Raw genomic sequence first — 20,147 nt, 5'->3', positions numbered from 1 at the left:
TTCTACATCATTAATAATTATAGGACACTATTAAAAGCTATTGACATATATTAAATGAATGTTTTATTCTTCTTGTTTTTTTTTTAAATTTAATTTTATTTTTGAATGGGCCTTCTTGTTTTTTCTATGATTGATTTGAAATCCCACCAAAGCAGGAGTGAAGGGAAGGAGCATCACGTTAGTGACCTCTGCGTGAGACGCGCCCATTACCAGCGGGGTTGTTTTTAGCACCACGGTCAGCGACACGGTTGCTATGTATGATTGTGTTTGTACCTACGAGTTCCTGAAACCTACGATGCAATTCAAGCTCACAGAATACATCTTTTTAAACACTTAAAACTTCTTATCTGACTTATGGAATAAGTGGTGACACCTTTCAAACCCCAAAGGGCACTAGAAGTCCTGTATGTTCAAGATTGCGAATGCAAACTTCAGCACTTTAGGGACTCCACTCCCCCCCCTCCGTACTGCGCAGAATGGTTTTTCCCAGGGTTGCCAAGTCCGTTTATTTTGATTAATTTTAGGCTTTTTTCTGCACGTTCACTTGCAGTGATCGACACTTGCAATTAAATAAACGTGTTTTCTTATTTTCGCCCTCTCTGACCTGTAAAACTGATCAAATACATGGTTTTGATATATTTGTGAATTCCTTCTTGCCCCTCCTTCCATCCGCATGAGTCAGACGGGGGTTTGTTCAACCAGCATCTCACTGTTGATTGGCTATGATTTTGATTGACACCATTATGAGCGAATCTGCGGAAGAGTAAATCTATGCCTGTTCTTGCATGGAAGTGAGAGAGGCACATTTAAATGAAAACACTATAATATGTAGGGATTCTTTTCTTGCTTTTTAATGAAAAGTGAATTAGCAAAGAAAAATAATCATAAGGTTTTTTAAAAAAATTCACGGCAGTTTAGGCCACTGCAACTCATTTGTCAATTCAAGAGTCACTTTTCTTGATGCAGTATCTATCTATCTATCTATCTATCTATCTATCTATCTATCTATCTATCTATCTATCTATCTATCTATTTGTTTTTTGCTGAGACAGTGGAAATGACACTGAGATTTAATGTGATGGAAATAAAACTAATTAAAAACAAAGCAAATGGGTAAAATATAGTGTAGTTATCAGAGGTGCATTTGATATATGTCGTTGCTAAAAGGGTCCAGTTTTGATTCACAAATTCACATCAGATCTGTTTCATGTTGTTGAATAAATAAATATTAGATACTGATTTTAAGGGGTGAATCTTATGTTCATCGCTTCATCAAGCTTGCCAAAAAAAACAAAACAAAACAAAACAAAACAAAACAAAATAAAACAAAACAAAACAAACAAACAATAATTAGCCCCTTATTGCAATGGGGTGGTTTGCAAACTGGGATAGACCTTAAAGATGCAGGACAAGTGCCATGAATGGTTTAAGGTTCAAACAGTGATTTTTTAAAAAAATTAATTGAATTTAATTTTGGTCCCTTGTCCAAGTTCTGCAGTGGAACTGTTAACAATCAATGCAGCATTCCAAAGGTTAGATGACTCAAGAGTGGAAAGAGCAATGTGTTCAGATTCTCACTCTGATTTCGTGTACAATAGAAATTCCATTGGAAAGAGGGATTTTAAAACGCAAATTGGATTCTAAAAAAAAGCTTATTATAAAAGAATTGTGGCAAAGGTGGGAGGCATCACATACAGGTATGCATCTTTATTCAATCATAAAAAAAATAATAGCACAAAAGAGGAAAACATGTTAAAGAACATTTTAGAAGGTTTGCCACACAAGGTTAAACAATACATTATATTTAATTTATGTGAGCTTTACAACACTGAAGAATCTGTGGAACACATTGAACGGGAGTCATTAAAAGAGAGTCTTCCTGAGTGGAGAAGAAATGTTGCTTAAAAATGTACTAACTGGAGCAGAACGTAGTGGACTTTGAGTCACACTCCAGCGCAGAAGGTGGCGGTAATGCGTCTCACACGCTCACGCTACCGGCCATCACGCAAATGAAGAAAAAGAAGACGAAGAAGAACAAGAAAAAGAAGAAGAAGGGAGGAACAAGAAGAAGAAGAAGAAAAGGAAGAAAAGGAAGAGGGAGAAGTAAAGCTGTCGTCGCTTGTTTCTTTCGCACGATCTGGCAACCCAGGTTCTGCCCGTGGAGCTGCTCTAACACTCGGCTGAAGAAAGCACTACAATTTACTGATTGCCACCTGCCCTGGGCAGCGTTATTTTACAATAACCAACGCTGTAGCAGACATTATCACGGCGTCGGAAACAAGCGCGGGACCAGCCGATATCTCCAAAAAGAAGCCCGGTTCTGGACGACAGCCGTGCCTCCCGGATGAGAACAGCCAAGGAGCTGCACTGTCTGGAATAAATAAGGTAACATTGACGGGCTGCTCCGTTTGTGCATCCTTTGCTAGGGAGAGTAGGGGTCATTATGCCCCCTTTGGATTAACACACTGCGCATCACTGGAGGGGGGAGGTTGTGTTTATAGCAACGTTATCTGAAGACGCCCACATTCGCTCGGCGTGGACCTTTGCATTTGTGCGGCGCTACAAGTTATCTGGTTGTTCACACCGCCGCGGCTGTTTCCCAGTTTGATTCCTCCACCTGACCTATGCGAGTGGTTAGCATCTGCCGTTAGCTGAGCCTGTTAGCATACCGGGCGATATCTGCAATACACCTGTTCGGGCTTATTGACACTCCGGCGTGTGATCGCAGACAGTTTCCTTGTAATTGCACGCGAGAATTCAACAAATCCAATTCGTCGCGAGTTCAGAATAGAGGGTGTCAAGAGATGGGATGGCCTACAATCTCTCCAGTGATCTGGAATATACCACATCGACTGTGCTGCTGTGACAGGCACTGCTCGTCCCGTTGCTTCTGAGCTCATCACAGCGTCGGTCCAGCTCTTGCAGCGTGCAACTTTGCTGGTTACGTTCAGCACAGCAGTGCTCGCCCGGGGACAGCTTAATTACATAACACACAACGCTTGACGATTTTATACCTTTATTCTGGTCTGTTTGTTGTCCAGTCTGCCACTTAACAGACCACATGCTGATTGCCCCCCCCCCCCCCCCCCCCCCCCCAGAGAAGACCATTCCCAACAGAGCAGATTGCTTACATAATGAAAATGGCTTTAGTTATGAATTCTGCATGGCCCCCTGCCTCCTGGCAAAATCCAAATAGACCTCTTAAGAAATATATGATATGCATAGTATTTTATTTGAATTAAGGTACTCCCTCCTTTGATTCATACATTTTGTAGGCCTCGTCTGACTTGTTCCACAAACTGGGCTGTTATGTAGTTTATTTTATTATTTTGCCCCATTTTCTGACCCCTTTGTGTCATTTATGCATTAATCTGCAGCACAACCCCAAACTTGATTCACCTGGATTCATACATTCAGCTTCAGGTTACAAGGTTGAGGCACAGTGCGCTTTGATTGCAGGAGCCTTCCTCAAATAGTCCATCTTTATGTTGAAACGTTTACAAATACATTTGTTGATAATGTTGACAAACGCTTGTGTGCATCCTGAAGTTTCGTAGGGAGGTGTAGCAGCTGCGTATGGACACGCTGCAGTCAGACGATAAAATCATGAGATGATATATAGTGAAACAAGGGTGGACACTTCTGGAGGGCTGCAGTCCTCCATCTTTTCAAAGTTCATCTGCTCTAACACACCTAAATTTAATGAATGTATCATGAATCTCTGCAGAAAACCTTATAAGCCAGTCAATGCTATCAGGTGTGTTGACTTGAGGACACAGTAAAACTATGCAGGATTGTGACCCTCCAGGATCAGGAGTATCAATCCCTGTTGCAAAACATTATTTTCCGAAACCTTGAACTGGTGATCAAACATTTTCCTTCATTTGAAGCGCATTTGATGCTGATTGTGGCTGAATTTTAAATATAGCCATTTTGAATTACTGTAAACTCTCTCTCATAAAGTTAAGCTGAACGTTCAGCTGTTTGCTGGTGTATTTCAGTACCCTGTGGGCTGACAGCTCCCACACTCGTTCCTCTTCATATCTGGAAGAAGGCACGAAGCCAAAGTTAGGTAGCTGGTTATGGATAATTTTAGATCTTCTGACAATTCTAAACCAACTACTTTTCTGTGCGAATGATCAAGCTCATCAATTGTACTTTGCACACCGCATGGGGCAGGGAAATAGAAAAGGAAAAAACATTTTTTTATTTTTTTTTTAGCCAAACTGATTTCACTGTATACTTGCATTACTGTGTGTTTTAGACCTTATCTACAACAAGCGACATATTCCGTACACCACAATGTAATCATTGTCACACTGGCAGAAGCCTATCGTCGTAAATCAGATGACATAGATTGGGTCAGCTTTTCACAAGCACACACAGGATCAATTGTGTTTTTAAACATATAGAGTTCACGTTAAATCGGCATTGTGAATGTCAGAGAAAAGACTTCTGTCCTCAGTTTACGTTTGGTTCCCATATGTCCTTAAAATGTTTAGAGGTTTCTTATGTGCTATTGAATTTTAGAACATTTGAGTGTTTTAGATTGTTCGAAATATCAGGCAATACATCGAAATGTGAAGTATATTGACATTTCCCTGAAAAAATGAAACTGAAAAATACTGTATTATATATATCAGTATAGCTTTTTGTGTTAAAACAATATTTTTAAATAACTGTGTTTCCTATTTCCCACCTATCTGCAGTTTCTCTTACTTTTAAGTGCCACTCTCTGCACGCTCGCCTCCCCATACCTCAAGTTTGCAGACAGACACAACTCAGCAATGGACAAAACTGATGAAAAAGTTTGTATCTGATGCTTTTGGTTGATGGGCAAATGATGGATTCTTAATTAGTGCACATATTGGCCGATCGCATGAATCATTCAGAATCGCTTTACAGAGGATCTGGTGATTTCACCCATCCAGTGTTGAGCAGAATAATACGATCTGCAGAGAACACAAGAAACATGTTGAGACTAAAAGTTCCACCTCCTCCTGAGACGTGCGTGTCTGTGATGGCAGAGAGCACCTCCTTCATGTGTTCTGTCATTGTGGTCAGCTCCGTGGCCAAACCGGGGCAGACGGGGGGTCCTGTCCCATCTGTGAGGTGACTGTACTTATAGTTGAGTCATTGTTGCATTTTTAGTCGCAGCAGAATCATAAGAATGATTTCAGTGTAGGCATGCTGAAATCTTACTTATTTTAGAATAGAATAGACTATATTCATCACAACACGTAGAAATGTACAATTTTGAAGGTATATTGTGAAGGTGTTTTTTTTTCCTTTTTTTTTTTTCAATTACGATTCAAATACTCGTATTAAGTTGTATTCTATTTAGTTGAATGTAAACATTTGGATTTGTGGATTACTGTGCAGTCATTTCACTGGTCTTATCACTGTTCCACCATGCATTGTACTCTTCTTCATACATATTTTTTTTAGATAGTTTTTTTCTGATTAAAATATAATGTAAATAATGAGAAAGTATTTATTTATTGTAGCTCCAGTCTACGCTAGGTAATAAGTTAAATGTGGTTATATAGAAATAACTTTGATGCTCCCTGTGTTGTCCATCCCCCCCCCCCGTGCGTTTTGATTGAATGACTGAAAGCAGCATTTTGAAGGGGAATCCATGATTACGTCATGAGCCAGGGATCTGATAAACAGGAAATAACACCTTTTAAAATATATGTCGCTGTGAATTTTATGTATGGCATACGATTTCAGCCGAGTTGGAACAGATTCTCTGTATTTTGTGTGACGCTGTAATTTAAATTAGGTTTAGCCTGCTGGTGATTATATCACACTCATCAACAGGAAAATTAGGTTGCTCCCTTCTTAAACCTATAAAGTATGAATCCTTCTTTTGCCTGTCGTTCATGAAATCTGTCACATGACGTATTTGTTTGACTTATATGAAAATGTTGCACTTCAGTTTTTTTTTTTTTTTTTTTTTTTTTTACATTTTCATTCTAATAATAGAGTTGTGCTATAACAGAGCAAAATGCTTCATTCGCACTCACTACCTCTTTTGAATGCTTTCTCGAGCCCTGCGGTCCCTGCCCTGCTGTAAATGCAAGACTGGAGCTTACTGTACATTCAGACAAGAACCTGTGCCTGCAAATACTGCTCTTTCAGCACAACACAAGGCTAAGTGGCATTTCCCCAAGCCATTCTATTGATTTAGTATTTGATGGCTGCTTTCAAGATGTAGTTTCATGTAAGGCTGCAGTAACATAAAACAAGCCTTAAGGGATGTACCGCTGCTAGGTGTGACACAGCCTGTCATGTGTAAACAGAGTTTGTTATTTAGGCTCTGCTTTTCCTTTGATGCACTTCTTTCAAAGCTGTTCATGTTGCTTTGTTTGAGATTGCCTGTTGCTGTAAACATCGCAGCTTACGACAATATACAAATTCTTAATGGCACAACATCTTGACTTACTTGGATAAATAGAGGAAAATTCTGCTGTACAGTACTCATAGTCAGACATGCGTTTGTTTTGCTGTTAAGACAAGAGAAAAAGAGATGAGCTGAGGCACTCATTCTGAGTGCGTGCGCGCGTGCCCGCGTATTCATCCCATCATGTTCAACTCTGCTGTGATGGCCCACTGGCTCACTCTGCTGGAGAAATAGTGGTATTGCGCCAAAGTGTCAGCGTTAACAGGGAACAAATAAGAGTTTGACCACTTGCTATAGAAACGAAAATGATCACTATCATAATGATCATTATCAACATGATATAAAAACATATTTTGAGGGAAAACATTTGTTTTCAATTCAAAATATTACTACAATGAGAAAAATGGAAGGAAAGAAAATAAGAATGAAATGCCCCCAAAACATATTTATAGAGATAGAAAGTATCAGTAATATGATCTTGGATTTTAGTGGCTCTTTCATGTCTACATTTCAATGCATTAGTGTTTTATCAAAAGTAACTTCAAAGTGAAACTTAAAGAATAGTCTCCTTTTTAAATATTATCATCAGTACACTTGGCTTTTGTTGTCACTTGTTGCTGTATTGCATTAAGATTGTTACTTTTCCCACAGGAGAGATCAGTAATCGAGTTTCCGACGTAAACAAAGAGATAGTGGTGTCCGTGGCTCTGTCTCCAGTTTAACTGAAGGAGGGGTCAGCACTGGTCCCACACAACTGGGTAAATTGTGTTTGAGGCCCCCTTGTGGTCAAACAAGGTCACTGACATCAACTACACAAAACATGCATTCAAAGCACACAACTAAGTCACATACTGTGAGCACATTACTGGGTGTCACAATATCTTCCCTCTTTCGAGTCCTCTGAATTGTTGTGCCATTCCAGGCTTGAACAGAGTTTTTTTTTCCCCCTCGTGATGTTCCATAGGATTTCACTCAAAGAACCAGTCCAACTATTCTTTCAACATTTTTATTGTCATCACATCAGGTTTCATTTGCAGGTTTTTGTAAATTTCTCGAGCCTTTCAAGTTCCTTTAGAATTCTATGATATTCTTTAACTTTCTAGTTCTCCAGTTCTTTAGGTTTCTTTATTTCTCTGGGATTTCTTTGTGTTTCTTTACTTTATGTAGCTTTTCTTTTGATCCTTAGGTCTCTTCAGGTTCCTTATCAGATTGCACCACATTTACTTAGGTGGCCAGAACAGACATCATTTGGTATATCACCCCCACTGCTACTGAGATAAATTGCAAAAAAGCAACAACAAAAAAACAAGCAAACAAACAAAACAAAGCAAAAAAATAAAATAAATAAATAAAACACAAGGTCTCCTTTTGACGTGCCATTGATCAGTGATCTCCCATTGGGCCTCACCTATGACCTTCTATCGCTACTAAGCTACCACTCTTTTTTTCTAAAAAGCTCAACGATAGACAATTTATTATAGTATTAATATAGATATTTGACACTGAAGTTTGTATTTGCCAGTGATATTTTGTTTTTCTTCTAGAAGCTGAACACATGTAACGCCAGGTTTACTTTACTAATATTGGGTATTTATAAAAATACCACCCTCATAATGTTATATTTAATTTAAAAAGTCTGCTGTAGCAAAAAACAAGATGACATTGGGATGCAATATCAATTAAACACAGAAAAGTGCAGCAACATAATTGTTCTTTGAATTAGGAATGATTGCAATATTACACCGAATAGTAAGAGCTGGCGTCAGAGCCTAGGGATTGTGTGTAATATTCCAATAACTTGCTTTAGAGAATATGCTGTGTGCTGCTATTGCATTCATCAAGTTTCAGTTGTCTCGTGTCTTGTCAGACCCCCACTTGCTGGTGAGGATTTACATAACGCAAAAGTCCAAGTGCTTCTATGGAGACAGTGCGACCTGCTACTACTGGGAGGGGGGAGGGGGGTTGGCGTCAGCAGGGCAGGTTGCTGTGTTTTAGAACTATGACTTTTTGTTGTGGCTTTGCCCCTCTATGATGAACAGTCATCCTCATCCTTCCGACAGGCAGCAGAACTAAAAGACTGATTTCAGTGTTATATATAACATGTTGTTGATACGTATTCTCATTTGTCCAGGTAGGAAGTAGCTCAAAGCAAATTAATCAGGTGAGCTGAATGAGCCAGCCGAGCTGATGAAGCCTCTCACGTATCAGAGGTGAAACGCCTTCCAACATGCATGACCGTGTCCAGTTGACTCGACCCGTTTGTGTTGAGATTGGTGAATGTTCAACATGCTGTAATGCTGTTGAGTGTTGTGATGGTTTGATGTGTGATTAAGAGAAGAATTTTAGGAGATTTTTTTGTGCTTTAGGATTTGTTCTTCAAAAAGCAGTGCTTTCTGTGGGAATGTTTTTATGGAATAAGTTTTTAAAGTGTGCCCAATATTGTGAAGCAGTTGTTATCAACATCACCAGTATATTTAAGGAAGGAAAAAAAACTGACCTTAAAAGACTCACTACTCCCTTTATGAACTCAAGGGGGGCATCAGGGTATTTGTTTGACCAAGTATGTTGCAAAGCTTGAATGTAGAGTGCATAATTTATTGCACTTTAGTCAGTGTGTGATACATACATTTGGCATGTAGACGTTTGGATATTGACACATTTTTTGATATGCTGTGCAGCCCTAACTTGGTTCCCCATTTAAAAAAAAATGCATTTCAGGGGCTGCTAATAGAATCAATAGAGATGCTTTGTCAAATAGATTGTGTCTAAGTGTCCTTTAAGTGTGTATGTGCCACTGTTTTTACTGGACACTGTGTAACTGTAGCCACTAGTCAATACAGACTCTAACATTTTCTCACCACTAGAGGCTACTGTTGATCTGAAATGAAAAAGATGCATCACCATCGACTGTAGCCTCTACATGTAGCCTTACTGGCTCCTTTAACATTCTCTGGTATTTGTGTGACATTTAAGTCATACATTGCTTTTTCATGGAGTAGAATGATCTCTTTTAAGATAAAAAAAAAAAAAATGCAACATAAGTTTCAGTTATTGTTTTTTTGTTACGAAGGTCAGCCTGTACTGACACTTAAGTTTCACATTGTATTTTCTTTGTTTACACATACAGCAGACAGTGGAAGAAAGAGGAAGAGGAAGAAACCTTTGCAGAGCCAGGATCAGAGGTGAGGCCTTTCTGCTGCTCCACTTTGAGCGAGGGGATCGAAGGAGAGGACAGAGCAACAGACTGTTGTGACAAAACAGTGTGAAATGTCATTTACTCTATTGATTTACAAGTGATGTACAGAGTAGCAAACAAAAGGAGGTTCCTATTTCTTTTTTTGCTGATCAACAGCATCAGTTTTTTTTAATTATTTTTTGACCTGTATGTTATGCAGGCTTCTGTAAATGAACTTAGAATAAACAAGCAGATTTGACATTTAATCTCAGAATAAAATAAGATTTTCATGTGATTTCTGATTGAATTTTCAATGCTTTTGCAACTGGGATTAAGCTATTTCCAGGTTTGTTCAATCTGAAAAAAATGTTCACGCGTAATACGTGATGCCTGAAACATCACATAACCACAGTTAAACAAATCTATTTCTAACACACATACACTCTGGTTTGTAGACCCTTCTGGGCAGGTATATTTGTGCAAGTTGGGTCTTAAAATTGACACAATTTTTTAAACAAGCACACAGACAGTCGGACCAGTCGAATCTCTTATATTTATAAAGGCACAGTGATCACCATTGAACTATGTTCTCCACAGTGTCCATATTTGTAAAGTTATAGGACATTTACACAAGACTTGATTACCAGTGAAAAGGATTTAAAGATCCATTCATTGAGCACGACAAAATAATATCAGATTTTGGCTGCTGACCTGTGTTAATTTCCCACACTGTTCATAGCCTGGGGCGTCTTTTTAACAAACCACTTTAAAGATGCCATCTGCCTGAATGAAGTGACCTCCCAGTTATACAATTAAACCCTTAAACCCAGCTGGCACAAGGCACAATGAGGTGTTGAAAAGGCTTTACATGACAATCGCATTAATATTTCACAATGATTTTATGGGATATCAGTTATTCCAGCAGACATTGCACAGCTTCAGATTATTTTATTAGTGGTACTGCTGCGCAGGATTTGCATGGAGGTCTCACTGAGCTGTCCAGTGCCAGATTGACTGATGTGCCCTCTGATAGGCCTTTGTGCTGCTTTACGCCGAATGGCTTGTTCAGTGCATTCAGAATCCAGTAAGAAAATACACACTGAGCTACAGTGTGCACTAGAGTCACTCTGAGAATTAGTCTTTCTACTGTTTTTCTGCAGTAGTAAAACATTTTTTTTCTTCTCCTCCACAGGCGTTTCTATCCCCCCCCATCCACCCCCTCCTTCCCTTTCTCCTCTTGGGGCTGTAAATAAGCTGGAGTTGTGTAGACCCTTGAGAAGTCCTCCTCTTTTCACTCTTCCCCATTCTTTCTGCCTTCCCTGCCCACTCGGATTCCACTGCCGCTGTGTTTGCTGCTGAAAGGTGCCAGGGAGATGCCCAGATGATCCATCAGGCCGTTTTCAACCACGCCGTTCATATAGCCCCAGCCAGGAAAGAGTAACTAGTGCAACTGAGAGAGAACCCTAGAGGGTGCTCTTGGCGTCCTGTGAGGCCTCCCCGCCAAGCCTGGCAGAAAGCTTGGCTTACCCCTTTTCTCCTCCAGCGCCTGAGATGCCCTCCTCTCCCAATGATGGAGGTAAGTTAAAAAAATGTTTTAAAACGTTTTAAGTTTGTCAAGATTGACAGCATGACACTGATATCCTGTCATCACTGTTACGCACATGCATACACATCCTGTTTAAAGAACCATGATGCATGGCGCTACACCAGACTAGATTTCAGATTCTTTTTACTTTTTCAGCTTCATAAACAAATGTTATCGTGTTGTCAGTTTGTTTTGTGCTGTGTTGCTCTCCAGAGGATCAAGGAGCGTCCCCCGTGAACGGAACATCTGTGGGCTCCTACCAGAACAGTGGGAAGAGGAAGGTGCACACCAAAAAGAAGAAATGCACAATTACTGCCAATGTTGCTGGCACAAAATATGAAATAGGTATTGTAATTTACTTTCAGTCCAGTAAAACCGCTTTGGCATCAACAAAACTAATATATAGATGTTGGGCAAGAATAAAAATACATTTTAAATATATATAAAAAAATGTATATGTGGCAAAGAGAAAAAGATATAGTTTGATCAGTCAGGTCAGTGGCTTGTGTACATGAAAAAGAAACATAACTTTTTCATGGTGATACTAAAGACAAAGTGAGAGTCTTTTCATTGATTGGAGAGTTTTCCAAAAATGGCAGGGGTGCCCTTAGTTGCAGATGTATTATTTGTTTCATCTTATTTACTCTTTTTTTCCCCCATTATATTTCTTTCTGACGCATATGAAATGGTTGTTTTATAGTGAAGTGTGTGTGTGTGTAAGATAAATTCATTGTAACACTAAATCATCTATTAATTTAGGAAAAGCCTCTCAGTATGGCTCCGTCAGTCTCTCAGAACACCACAAATCTAGTCACAGTGTTGCCTCAATAAAATGTGGAGACTGTTTAAACTTAAGACTTGCAGTCCAGTGAAGCACTTTACACTGAGACAACTTGAGTTTATATTTATTGATAAATCTTGGTTGAAGTAATAGAACTTGGCATTGAGTTCTTTTTTTCCCCCCCCAAGATTGTGCTAAATGTGCTTTGTAAGCACTCCTTACATGCTCAAAACACTGTGGCAGCAGTGCTCTCAGGGGCAAACTACAACCTATGAAACTAAAGCGTCAGCAGCATCAGGTAGACGTTGGAGGCTGTCGGGATTCTGTAGGTAGATGGACGTCCAGCTGTGAGTCAGTCTGCTTGCTGTGACGAGACCCTCACAGTGGCCATTCTGAGAGTAGAGCAGGGCCATTCTGAAGCAAAATTAACACTAAGTGCCAAATGGATGGCTCATTTTTGCTGTTGTCTTTTTTTGTACTTGTCTTTTTTGTTAAAGAATTGATTGTATTGCACAGAAAGGTTAAAAGTCAGGGACAGCAGCGTTGGAATTCTTCTTTATGCCCACTGAAAAAGGGGCGGCCCTGAGGATATCTGTTTAGTAAGATATGCAGGAAAGGATTGATGATGGCCTTGCTGTACTCAGAGATCCCGCTGTTAGCTCTAAGCACAAGCCTGCTGTGTTATAAGCCTTCCTTGTTCCAGTTAGCAAAACACTGTTAGCCTCTACTGATGTGAACAGATTGATGAAGTCGCATCTTTTGCCCGTTCACGCACCATCATGCAACATTAGGCAAGCCTTCTCCAGGTTTGTGAAGGCTTCCAAGAAATTAATTAATACCTTGTTTCGTTAGGGCATATGAATTTTTCATTACTCCCTGAATAATGAATAGTTGTTGGATTAATGTTCAAATGGGCCTGCCACCTATCTCTCATACTATGGGGTTTCCATTGAGATTTGAAAGCATTGCAGACAATTCATTTATCTTTTTGGAAAGAGGCATTGGTTTTGGCTGCTTTGCAACCATTCCATGAATGGTAAATACAGCTGGGAGCGTTTTGATCTAAGGTCTACCAGACTCATTTCTCTCCTAAAGTATGCAAACAAAATTTAGGCCCTGCAAAATATTGGAGTAAAATATTGATCAATGAAGCAGAAATATTTTATTTGTGAAGTTGCATCATATTTCATCTATATCTTAGAGTTACTGTTCCCTCATGAATATCCCTCATTGCTCCTTTTGGTTAATTGTCTTCAAACCACTGTGAAAAGTTTATTAAATTGATTGCACTGCTCATGCTTTCGAGTGGGGAAAAATATGTTCTGTGCATTTGTCCACAGTTCGTATCGTCATCAACGAAATGGACTTCATAAAGACTCGGGATGACGATGAGACTGCCAACCTCATCTGGAATGACTCAGCGGTGCAGCATGAGAAAATTGCTGAGCTCAGGAATTATCAGGTACACGGCACAGTTACAGTGTCTTGTCATGTAAGTGCAACTTGGTTGTGGATGCTATGTCCTAGAGATTAGAGCAGAGAGCTTATTTGCTCTGAGAAACTGCATCAGGTCCGATTTGCTGTACTGACCAGGTAAGTGTACAGATTAGCCGTCCAATAGCAATTCCTCTGGATGTGATCAGTTCCCAGGTGAAACTCAAGTATCTCAGACAGTGTAACATGACAACAGACAAAACAACAGACAAATCTCTGCCTTAGTATATTATCTTGATTGTTTTTTCCTAAACTGAATATATTGCAGTTGGCCTTGAAGTTAATCTGATAAAATACTACGATTCAAGGTGCCCCCCCCCAAATATCTCAAATATCTTATGCTAAAATGTGATCAGATCTGAAAAACACTGGCGACCTGCCCATAAATAGCTGGGATTGGCTTCAGCAGCCTGTGGGGATAAACGATACAGATGAATGAGTGATCAATTTATCAAATAATTTGGATTAACTGGAAAATTGACAGATGATAAACCTATGATTTGTGAAGTTAAAATCACAGTATTACACTTTTTAAATTAAACATCTGTAAGAATTTATGAACAATGCAAATATGACAATTAGGGCTGTCAAAAATAACGCGTTAATGGCATTAATTAATTTATGTAATCAATCTCATTAAAATTTTTAACGCATGCGCATCATGACAAGCAGTGCGGCGTGGTGACGCGCGGCGTGGCGTGCAGCGGAGCACGTACAAATACACTGCACACACAGACATTATGTTATGGTGTGCATGTTTTAGTTTTTTGAATATTTATTTTATTTGGAGCCTTAAAGGTGCCTTAAGGAGTTTGCACGCTTTATGCGAAACAGCTAGTGAAAAATCGTCCCTGTGGCTCGCGTGCACGGAAGAGGGGGACTCCGTCTTCGCTCGTTTAGTAGCGCTCAAGTAAGATTTAAGTTTCTTTTACCTGGTGGAGTCTGTGCTGGAGCTGTGGCAGTGCTAGAAGCCAGTCTGTTCTTACTTTCTGGAAGATCCTGCTCAGTTGTTGCTCACTAAGCATCTGGTGGAGTAATGGCGGACAAATCGAAACTCAAGGAGCCGGAGCACGCATTACATCATTCCTTTGAAATTCTCCCCAAAAAAATGCTGGTGCCGGACCGGCACTGCAACTTTCAAGTGACAATTTAGCGCTGTTAGCGGTACTTGTAATGAGTATGTCAGGGCACATTGTACACATCATTAAAAATGTGTAACATATTTATGGTGGAAAATAAGTATTTTTAAGGTTGTAAAACTCCTTAATGCACCTTTAAATAAAAAACACATCACGTGTTAAATATATGTAATCATGTCCTGTCGTTTTTTGCTAATGCAATATAGGAAAAAAAGGGTACATTTCAGACATAGTTGGAAATTGTGATTATTTGTGATTAATCATGATTAATTAATTTGTAAGCTGTGATTAATCTGATTAAAAAATTTTAATCATTTGACAGCCCTAATGACAGTAGAACAAAGGTATTTAAAGCTGTAAAAACACGAGTGAACCAGGCACGGGAGTAGTGATGAGTGCACTGAAGTGAAGAAAGGTCTAATGTGTCATCAAAAAACTTGACCCAGTTGTTAATAACTGAATATGAGGAATAAGGAAATACTATTTTATGATTTTTCCTGAATTGAAGTTTTGAAAAGTGAGATGTACAAACAAAGAAAAGTAAATATAATCAATTCTTATATATGCTGAGAGTAGTTTTGCATTTATAGTGTAGCATCCCTAAATTCTCTGTCACTCACTCTGTTACTCAAGGAATTACAAAGAAAGGGGGAAAAAAAGAAAAAAGAACTGAAAGGAGATGACAGAACCCTCACATCAAGTAACCTGGGACAGGATCAGCAAAGGAGAGCAATAAAGAGTCAAAGTTCATCTTACTGAGACCCTTCATCGTCAGTGACACACAGTAGATAGGGAAACTGACTGAACTCAGTAAGAGGTGGCATTTACACATATACCACTGTGAACTTGAAGTGTTATGGGTGGTCTAGGTTTGGTTATTAATCAGAAAGGCCTCAACAGCAAGGTTTGGTCTGAAGTATTGGTACTGATCTGAGAGAGAGAGAGAGCGAGCGCTTACCTCTGTTTGACCCCTACCCCACCCCCAGTCTTGCTGACTGAGCTTGGCTGCTGCCTCTCAGTTCTGAGGCACATTAGCCGTCTGTCTTATACGTGCTTATTTGATTAGACTGAGGACTAATGATAAATTAAATCACTGGTTAGTCAGAAACAGTTTGGCACGATAGGATGTGGGCAGCAAGAGTTCAGCTAAGTACATTGAATATAATGAATATGGCAACAGCTTAACATACAGCAGTGCAGCTGTGTTTGACTTGGTGCTTCTTTTTTCTTCGTGCTACTCTGATACTTCATAATGTAATTTTTCACAACAAAAATAGAGACCCTCAGCAACTGGGTCTGATTTGCCCTCACAAGCCATGTCATCTTACGGCTTTGGAGTAATTATGCAATCTCTTCCGAATCCCTAATTGTGTCTGTCTCGCTGGGATAATAATCACACGTTCCCGTTATCTCTTGTATTTTTTTTTTTCTCCTCGCTCTTTTTCATTTTTTACTTTTCCCCCTTTTTAGTGATGTACTGTGAGAGTTTGCTGTCAACTTTCAGCTCATACAAGCCTAATTAACACCCCTGTTCAGGCTCATTTGGTCAGAGAATACAGAAAATCCAGAGTTTTCCTTTTGCCTCCACCCTCCTTTCGGCACATTCAAAGCAATTCATTCAACTGTCACTGCAGGAGCTTGCGATGCAGAACCAATTACCTTGGCCCCTCTGAGTTGAGATTGATCTTTTTTTTTTCCTCGCCTCTTCCCTCCCCAACCTTTTAAAGTATAAAAAAACATGGTAAACTAAATAAGGGTTGAGAAAGGTCTCAGCGTCACCTTTTTGTTTTGAGTCTGTAATTGGGCATAAATGTCAGAACATTGTAAGCTCACTTCAGGTTGCTGCCTTTAATGTGCTCATTTTTATGAAGGGGTGGGATTGGAATTGAGTGGCGTAATGGCCCTAACAACATTATTATGTCTGCTTGTCCCTCTGCAGAGAATTAACCATTTCCCGGGCATGGGCGAAATCTGCCGCAAAGACTGCCTTGCAAGGAACATGTCCAAGTAAGTTTTCTGTCTTTCTTAGCACCCACGCAAGATAATTTGGTTTATTTGCATACGCATAAAAAAAAGTGAGCTTTTCAAGGATAGTTTGACCTTAAAGTACAAGTGCACACTTATAGCACTCCAGAATTATAAGCCACATACTCTGCACTGCAATGGGATCAAAACATTAATCCTTCCTTGGATTAAAAGATAAAAATATTACTTTAAATGTTAGAAATGACAAGTGTAAGACTAAGAGTGTCTTAAAAATGTACGTTTCTTCTCCTCTCTCCCTGTCTTTAATATTTCAAGAATGATCAAGTGCCAGCCTCAAGAGTACAGCTTCATCCCCAAAACGTGGATCTTCCCTGCTGAGTACACACAGTTCCAAAACTACGTCCAGGAGCTACGAAGGAAACGCAAGCAGAAGACCTTCATTGTTAAACCTGCCAACGGAGCAATGGGTCATGGGTAGGTCCAGCATATGTCCCGCTGTCTGTTCACATTAACTGCCAGACTGACAGGATGAGAATAAATGGTTGGGTGGATGCCGAGTAAGAAAGAAGTTAGCAGCTGAGCAAACTCGACAAGCACAACAGAACCAGACAATTGGGAGTTTATGTCCCTGTTATGTATTTGTCAGAAATATGGTTAGGATCAGAATGGGTATTTCAGCTGAGAGGATATGTTGAATGTCATTGTTCTTGATGGTCACATCTTTCTTAAATCAGGTTATTCTTGCTATTTGAGGACACACACATGCACACACACAGGCAAACCCAGACAGTTACTGTAGTTTCTCCTCTGAAAGTCTTTATATTTTTGGAGTTTTTTTATGAAGCATCATCAACAGAGAGACGTCGAATGAGAGAATGGACAGAGAGAGCTGTTTCAGGACCCTCTGTCTCTAAATGGCATCACTTCATTAAAAGATGAGCTGGCTGTGGTACCTGAACGCATGTTTCATCCTTTCAGTTCCAAACGCCTATCTTTAGTTGTCATGTCACATTTCCATCCTATATTTGGACTACTTTGTCTGAAATCATTAAGCATTCGATAACTTACTCCAGTTTTTTTTTTTTAATAGAGCTGCTAAGAATTATAAAAGGTGTTTTATTTATTTGACACAGGTCTGCATTCAGATAAAATCCACTACAACCTGTCGAACCTGTAATTTGAGTAGAAGATACAGTTTCAAGACTGAATGTAGTTTTTTGACAATAATTTACAATCAACAATTTATAGTCTATTATTCTAAACTGTAAAATGATTGTTTTATGCAGCAATTAATAAGAATAATCATTCTATCAATCCTTATCTTTATAGCACCTGTCAAAAGTTTGGAAACACCCTCTCATTCAATGTTTTTCTTTATTTTCTTGACTGTTTCTGACTGTACATCTCACAAGGAGTATGTTGCAGTGGAGAGGCACCAAGGCAGCCACTTACTTCTTAAGAAGTTACCAAGTGTGTGTGTTTGCGTGGTGGGGATGTGTGTGTAGATGTGTGTGTGGGGTGTGTGTGTGTAAATGCAGCCAATGACATAAGACAGTTTGCTTCAGTACAGCAGATCAGCCGCCGCAGCTTCCCAGCACTCCAGGTCATCACCACTGCCCATCAGCAGAAGGGTGGCCGGAGGCGGTGGATGTGGGAGGGGAGTGGAATTATAGAGATATGTGGACTTAGTTCATGAGTTCAAGTGTTTGTGTGAGTGTGTAGGTCCGTCTTCTTCTTTAGCGCTCCAGTCATGGTGTCACAGTTCGCAGGTGGTAGTCACTGTGGAAACGACCATCGTTCAGAGCCATTTGACCTTCCTCTGCTTGGTCCTCAACTCTTCACATTCACACCCTTCCATTAATGACATCAAGTTTGCGTCTCAAATCGACCGCAACCCCAATCAGATTGTCCATGTTTCGATTGAGTTCGCCAGAACGGTCAGCCTCAGCGTTTGACTGTTCATTTGTAAAGACAAACAGCTGTTGGACGTGCTTGATGGTGGCGGTCCTCTTAATTCTCCGGCCAATCAGAGCAGACCTGTCATGATAAATACAAATATATAGACATTTTCCACGTCCTCCATGGACAGGGGCGCCAGGCAGAAGGCACATCCCCCTATATTTAGCCTTGTCGTGGAGGAGTCCGTCCAAGCAGGAGGGTTCCCCCGCACCTCCGCTCTCCGTTGCGATGATTGTATCAATTGCATTGAGAGGCCAGCTGATCATTTCCATGTTTGGTGTGTTGATATATTTGTAAAAGCCAAGCCATTGCTAAAGTCAAACACGCCAGACAAAGTTTAGCAAGCAAGCAGAGACACGAGGGAGGGGGAGAAGCATAAAGAGAGCGATAGCAAAAGTGTCCGCCTCCGCCGAGAGCCGAGCAAGAACATAGGTTCTCAAGTGCGAAATAGCTGAAAGCATGTTTTATATTGTAGATTCTTCAAACTAGCCACTTCCTATTATTGCTTTGCACGGTTTTTTGAATTCCCTGGATGAGCTTTATTATGTAGTCACCTGAAATGGTTTCCCAACAGTCTTGAAGGAGTTTCCAGAGATGCTGAAGGCTTGTTAGCCCTTTTGCCTTCACTCTGTGGTCGATTTCATCCCAAACCATTTCGACTGGGCTTGGGTCAGGTAACTGTGGAGGCCAGGTCATCTGGTGTAGCCCTCCATCACTCTCCGTCTCGGTCTCAAAAAGCCCTGACGCAGCCAGGAGGTGTGTTTGGGGTCATTGTCCTGGTGAAAACTAAGTAATGGTCCAAATAAACACAAAGCGGATGGGATGGCATGTTGCTGCAGGATGCTGTGGTTGCCATGCTGGTTCAGTGTGCCATTCAGTTTTGAATAAATCCCCAACAGTGCCACCAAGCATCCTTGCACATAACACCTCCTCCTCCTCATGGTGGGAGCTATGCATAAAGAAGCCATCCGTTCACCTTTTTTGTCTAGCACAAACACACAGCAGGTGGAACCAAACATCTCAGATTTGGACTCATCCAACCAGAGCACAGATTTCCGCTGGTCTAATATCCACTCCTCATGTTTCTTGGCCTAAACAAATCTCTTCTGCTTGTTGCTTTTCCTCAGTGGTGGTTTCCTCACAGCTAGTTGACCATAAAGTCCTGATTGGCACAGTCTCCTATGTAGAGATGTGTCTGCTATGAGAACTATTTGTGATATTTATCTGAACTCTAAGCGGAGATGCTTTTAACTTTCAATTTCTGAGGCTGTTGAACTTATCCTCAGCAACAGAGTTGACTCCTGGTCTTCTTTTCCTGGGGCGGCCCTCATGTGAGCCAGTTTTGTTGCAGCACTTGTTGATTTTTGGAACTGCACTTGGGGAAAGTTTTTGCAATTTTCCAGACTGACATTCAGTTCTTAAAGTAATGATTTGCTGTCGTTTGTCTGTACCTAGCTAACTGGTTCTTGCCATTCCATGAATCCTAACAGATGTCAAATAGATTAGCAGACAGCTGATGGCCTTGACTTCTGCACAACAGAACTGATGGTTCCTGTTACGATAGTGAGAAATTCCACACATTAACCCTGAAAAGGCAACAATGAGAAATGGCAACCCGTTCA

At 40.2% G+C, this 20,147-nt stretch overlaps 1 protein-coding gene across 5 annotated transcripts in view; it reads left to right on the top strand.

Annotated features, from left to right (window-relative positions):
* The first annotated feature begins 2,114 nt into the window (after positions 1-2,114).
* Positions 2,115-20,147, top strand: part of ttll7 (tubulin tyrosine ligase-like family, member 7) — an 83,161-nt gene continuing 65,128 nt past the window's right edge. For all 5 annotated transcript variants that reach the window (XM_030082613.1, XM_030082611.1, XM_030082614.1 and 2 more), the window contains exons 1-6: positions 2,115-2,385; positions 10,774-11,157; positions 11,380-11,511; positions 13,288-13,409; positions 16,520-16,587; positions 16,882-17,040. In XM_030082613.1, the coding sequence (XP_029938473.1) occupies positions 11,133-11,157; positions 11,380-11,511; positions 13,288-13,409; positions 16,520-16,587; positions 16,882-17,040 (506 nt within the window). In that variant the 5' untranslated portion in view covers positions 2,115-2,385; positions 10,774-11,132. The remainder of the gene's footprint in view (positions 2,386-10,773; positions 11,158-11,379; positions 11,512-13,287; positions 13,410-16,519; positions 16,588-16,881; positions 17,041-20,147) is intronic.

Source organism: Salarias fasciatus, chromosome 23, assembly GCF_902148845.1.
Source record: "Salarias fasciatus chromosome 23, fSalaFa1.1, whole genome shotgun sequence".
NCBI classification, from domain to species: domain Eukaryota; kingdom Metazoa; phylum Chordata; class Actinopteri; order Blenniiformes; family Blenniidae; genus Salarias; species Salarias fasciatus.
Note: the sequence above shows the minus strand (reverse complement) of the source record. Positions and strands in the feature narration are given on the sequence as shown.